Raw genomic sequence first — 5,767 nt, forward strand, 5'->3', positions numbered from 1 at the left:
TTTTTTTGCCTTTTTTTTTTTGTCCAAAATCAGTTTTTATTACCAGAAAATAACCCCTGGTTCGAGCGGCGGGGGTCCTACGAATCGCTGTTAATAAAATAGAGATTTCTTGTTCTGGTTCTGCCTGGTTTTCAGCCCAGGAAAAGAAAAAAAAAAAAAAAAAACAAACCCAGCCCGTTTTGTTCAACAAAAAAAGCCCCTTATTCCCAGATTAAATTCCCAACATAGGCTGGGAAAAAAACCCACAGGGAAAACCTGCAGGTTGACGGTGCCTTCGTGGTTCTTCCTGGTGGGAAAATCCATGTGCAAAAGAGATGGAACTTCATCTCCTGAGGCAGGTTTATGCCAGGTAATTCCCAACACCGGTGCAGCCTGTACTGGGCTGGAATGGGAAACATCCCATAGCAAAAACTGGGAAGGGGAGGGGATGGAGGGACCTCTCTGCTGCTGAGCTGGTGTTTCTTTACCAAACCAGGGTGAGGGAGGAAGGAAGAAACACTGATTTAATGCCGAGTTCACCTCTAAATCCAGGGTTAGGCCGGTCCAGAGGGTGGGAGAGCTGTTGGCATCCCAGAACTCTTTGCTTTTCCCACACCTGCCTGATGTTTTCCCGGTGTTCCAAAGGGTTTAACTGCCCGAGTGCAGCCCTGAGTTCAAAGTGTTGGCTCTGAGAGGTAAAGCCAAGGTTTTTTCCTGCCCCCCAAAGCCTGACTGGGAAGCAGAGGGCGAGAACTGGAGCGGCAGCAGCTCAGAAGGAGTTGATGAAGTTGAGGTACGAGTTCAGGAATCCCGTGGGATCCTCCAGCTGGGGATAGTGGCTGATGTGGTCATCCAGCACGGACACTGTGGACATGGGAAGCAGCTTCCTGTGGGAAGAGTGGAGCAAGGTTAGTTAAGCTTAAGCTTAAGCGCAGGACCAGCAGCAGGCTCAGCCCGGTGCCACCAGTGAGGAGGGCAGGGCTGGGATTCCACCCAGAACGTGGATTTGGGATCAAAAAAAGCCCCAGTTGGCCAGTCTTCCGAGTGCTGGATTTCCTCCAGGTTAGTTTGGAGGAGAAAATTCCCTCAGGGATTAAATCTTCCCTCTGTGGTTTTAAAATTTGGCACTGGTTTGACTGAAAATGGTGATTTTGGGGTTTTTTTTGCTGCCTAAAATAGGGAAACAGTTCCCAAACTGCACAAGGCTCCGACTTGGAGTCGCTTGGTTCCAGGTGGGAATTAAGAACAGCCTCTGTGAGAACGGGATTGGAGGGAAAGGCAGCCAAAATATCCCTTGGAATGAGGCCCCAGGGGGGCACATTCCCACTCAGTGGTGGGTGGGATCTTACCTGTAAAGCTGGAGAAACTCCGGGTGTGGATTCACGGGGTCCAGGGGGCCGTAGATGAGATGCACTGGGAGAGAGAAGAACGAGGAATTTACGCCCAAGGACATCCCTAAATTTAGCCAAGGGCCAAATTCCCCCCTCACGTGGAGCTTGGGAAGCTTCCAGTGGAGCCCTGAGCAATCCAGGGGCTCCAACAGCCTCCGGTGTCCTGGTTGGAACTTCCCTGGAGCAGCACCTGGAATGAGCCTCTCAGGGAATGTCGCTCCGCTCAGCGGGACGAACTTCCCTTGCCAAGGTGTGGCTGAGCCTTGAGCTGGAAGTTTGGGATGTTCCCCCTGGATTGGAGCTCCATCATCATCACCGGGATGACGGGAAGCTCCGGCGAGGAGCGGGAGGGGACAGTTCCCACCGATCCCAAGCAGGAAAGGAAGAGATTCCAGGGATTCCTACTCACGTGGGACAGAGGTGGACACCAGAGCCCCGACCCAGCGGCCACTGTGCTGCTTCCTCTCGTTGATGTACTGCAAAACACTGAGGAGAAATCCCTGGTTACAGACATTCCAGGGGTGGCACAGCCTGGGATTTGCTCCCGGGGCCACGGATGGTGAGGGGGGATCTGCATCTCCCATGGATCTCCCTGGGACAGCAGCACCACAACAGCATCCCGGAGTTCAGTGACTCGGTTCTTCCAGGGGGAGGAAAGGAGAGAAGGACACACTGAACAGGGATGCTGGACCCACAGCCAAGAGATCCTCCTGAAAGCCCAAACTGGAGCAAACAGGACCTTCCAAAACTGGAGTTAACAGTGCTTCCCAAACTGGAACAAACAGGACCTTCCCAAAATCCCAAACAAACAGGTCCTTCCCAAACTCCCAAACTGGAGCAAACAGTGCTTCCAAAACTCCCAAACTGGAGAAAAGAGGACCTTCCAAAACTGGAACAAACAGGTCCCTCCCAAACTGGTGCTTCCCAAACTCCCAAACTGGAGCAAACAGGACCTTCCCAAACTCCCCAAACTGGAGCAAACAGGATCTTCCCAAGTTCCCCAAACTGGAGGAAACAGGTCCTTCCAAAACTCCCAAACTGGAGCAAACAGGACCTTCCCAAGCTCCCCAGACTGGAGCAAACTGGAGCAAACAGGACCTTCCCAAACTCCCCAAACTGGAGCAAACAGGACCTTCCCAAACTCCCCAAACTGGAGCAAACAGGACCTTCCCAAACTCCCCAAACTGGAGCAAACGGGTCCTTCCCAAACTCCCAAACTGGAGATTTGGCACTGGGACTTCTGGGAATGGCCCAGAAGATCAAGGTCATTCAAATCCAGAGGCAAAGCTCTCCTGGGACAATTCCAAGGGATCCATTCACCTGCCACAGATTTATCTCCAGTCCTTGAACACCCCCCCCCAAATCCAAGCCCTTGACTTCCAAAGATGAAAAAATTCCCACATTGGATCATTTCAAACTCAGATCCAATTCCAAACTTTATTTCCCTGCCCTGCATAATCCCAGTGGGAAATCTTGGTCCCACATCACCTTCCAGCTCTTTTTTTTTGGGATGAAGATGATCCCAGGCTCCAACAGAAGCAGCTGGAGGCTCTGGAGAGCCTCTGGATGAGCTCTGGGAATCTCGGAGCAGGTGTCCCAACTAATCCCCTGCAGGAATTCACGGTGACCTACCTGTCCATGACAAGATTCCCGTCGTTATTCCGCACCGCCGTCCACATATCCCAGAATTCCGCCTGGGAGGGTTGTGTGTGGGGCCCAAAAACTGCTCCAAGCCTGGGAAAAAAAGGGAGTTTGGAGAGGGCTTTTTTGGGGAAAAATCCCTAAAGGCAGGGCTTGGGTGGGGTTTCATTGCCTCTGGAATGTGGAATTCCAGTTCTTGTGGGAGAGAAGGAAAGCAGGGAAAAAGCCATGGGGTGGTTTATTATTAGCCCAGCCTGGAGAGGGAATGGCCTGGAAGGTCAAGGTTGAAATCCAGAGGAAAATCTCTCCTGGGATGGTGCCAGGGAATGCCCTCACCTGCCCCAACACCTGCTAATTCATGGAATCGTGGAATGGTTTGGCTTGGAAAAGACCTTAAGGATCATCCAGTTCCACGGGCAGGGACACCTCCCACTATCCCAGGTTGCTCCAACCCGGCCTTGGACACTTCCAGGGATCCAGGGGCAGCCACAGCTTCTCTGGGAAATCCACCACGCCCCTCCCACCCTCCCAGCCAGGAATCCCTTAGAATTCCCGCTTCCCTGCTCGGCTCCCATCCCTGTGGACTGTTCCCAGCTCACCCTCTGGAGAAGAAGAAGAAGTTCATCAGGCGCAGGAGGAGAGGGGACAGCAACCCCCCGTCCTGGAGGAGCTGGGGAGCAAGGAGAACAGGAGATGGGACACACGGATCAATCCTGTCTCCATGGAGAGCTTTTCCCACAATCCCTGACCCCGGAGACACCCACAAGGTCTCCTGGTGGGACACTGGTGTTTATTTGGGATACTGGGAGTCAGGCTGGACAGAGAGGGGAGCAGCTCACCTTCTGGATGAACCTGGGGTGGTATGTTTCCTGAAAAATCCCTGGAAGGAGGCAGGAAAACAGAGCTGTAAATCCACAGGTGCTTTGCTTCCCATTTCCCGGTCCCTCCCCGTCCTCGTGGGGCCATGGAATGTGGGACAGGGAGCCAGGATTGGCCTCCTAATCACGGCACCTTAATTGTGCTTCCCTTGGGATTCAGGCGAGGGAGATGGGAAGGCCACCCTATCCCATGGATCCCAATCCCATGGATCCCCATCCCGCCTCTCCAGGCGACCCTCACCTCCGTTGGATAAGCAGAGGCTGTTGATCAGGATGCTCCCGGTTTTATTGTGCTCGTACCTGGGGACACCAGAGGAGAAGGTGGAACACGTCCAAGACCTCTCCAGGATCCAAGGAATGACCGCCCAGGAGGTCACAAGGACACTGCCAGGTCATCCCTGGATCCCTGCTGGGATTTGGATGGGTGGGACCCTCGGGAATGACACGCCCTGAGAGCTCTCGGCCTTGGGAGGGATGAGGAAAAGGGAGATCCCACTGATTGCTGGGAATCATCTCCATGGGGACAACAAGGGGTGACAGGGGTTGGAAGGGTTGGAATGGTGTCCATGGGGACAACAAGGAGTGCCAGGGGTTGGAATTGTCTCCATGGGGACAAAAAGGAGTGTCAGGGGTTGGAATTGTCTCCATGGGGACAACAAGGGGTGCCAGGGGTTGGAATGATCTCCTTGAGGATAACAAGGGGTGCCAGGGGTTGGAATTGTCTCCAAGGGGACAACAAGGGGTGCCAGGGGTTGGAATGGTGTCCATGGGGACAACAAGGGGTGCCAGGGGTTGGAATTGTCTCCATGGGGACAACAAGGAGTGCCAGGGATTGGAATCACCTACATGGGGACAACAAGGAGTGCCAGGGGTTGGAATTGTCTCTGTGGGGACAACAAGGAGTGTCAGGGGTTGGAATGGTGTCCGTGGGGACAAGAAGGAGTGCCAGGGGTTGGAATGATCTCCATGAGGATAACAAGGGGTGCCAGGGGTTGGAATTGTCTCCAAGGGGACAACAAGGGGTGCCAGGGGTTGGAAGGGTGTCCATAGGGACAACGAGGAGTGCCAGGGGTTGGAATTGTCTCTGTGGGGACAACAAGGAGTGTCAGGGGTTGGAATTGTGTCCATGAGGATAACAAGGAGAGCCAGGGGTTGGAATTGTCTCCATGGGGACAACAAGGAGTGCCAGGGATTGGAATCACCTACATGGGGACAACAAGGAGTGCCAGGGGTTGGAATTGTCTCTGTGGGGACAACAAGGAGTGCCAGGGGTTGGAATGGTGTCCGTGGGGACAACAAGGAGTGCCAGGGGTTGGAATGATCTCCATGAGGATAACAAGGGGTGCCAGGGGTTGGAATTGTCTCCAAGGGGACAACAAGGGGTGCCAGGGGTTGGAAGGGTGTCCATAGGGACAACGAGGAGTGCCAGGGGTTGGAATTGTCTCTGTGGGGACAACAAGGAGTGTCAGGGGTTGGAATTGTGTCCATGAGGATAACAAGGAGAGCCAGGGGTTGGAATTGTCTCCATGGGGACAACAAGGGGTGCCAGGGGTTGGAATGGTGTCCATGGGGACAACAAGGAGTGTCAGGGGTTGGAATTGTCTCCATGGGGGTACCAGGGGTTGGAATGGTGTCCGTGGGGACAACAAGGGGTGCCAGGGGTTGGAAGGGTTGGAATTGTGTCCGTGGGGACAACAAGGAGTGCCAGGGCTTGGAATCCCCTCCATGGGGACAACAAGGAGTGCCAGGGGTTGGAATGGTGTCCATGGGGACAACAGGGGGTGCCAGGGGTTGGAATGGTGTCCATGGGGACAACAAGGGGTGCCAGGGGTTGGAATTGTCTCCATGGGGACAACAAGGAGTGCCAGGGATTGGAAT

The 5,767-nt window shown here is 54.0% G+C and overlaps 1 protein-coding gene across 1 annotated transcript; it reads right to left on the reverse strand.

The window, feature by feature from the left end:
- Positions 1-397: 397 nt before the first annotated feature.
- LOC103761339 (mesoderm-specific transcript homolog protein) lies at positions 398-4,189 on the reverse strand (the record flags this gene model as incomplete). The annotated part of the gene is made up of 7 exons (XM_029958496.1): positions 398-866; positions 1,329-1,392; positions 1,780-1,856; positions 3,003-3,104; positions 3,611-3,783; positions 3,851-3,891; positions 4,131-4,189. Coding segments are annotated over 7 exons (634 nt in total), but the record flags the coding sequence as incomplete, so codon positions are not given.
- Between the last annotated feature and the right edge of the window lie 1,578 nt (positions 4,190-5,767).

This window comes from Manacus vitellinus, unplaced genomic scaffold (genome assembly GCF_001715985.3).
Source record: "Manacus vitellinus isolate BGI_N305 unplaced genomic scaffold, ASM171598v3 ctg7180002433605_pilon, whole genome shotgun sequence".
Taxonomy (NCBI): Eukaryota; Metazoa; Chordata; class Aves; order Passeriformes; family Pipridae; genus Manacus; species Manacus vitellinus.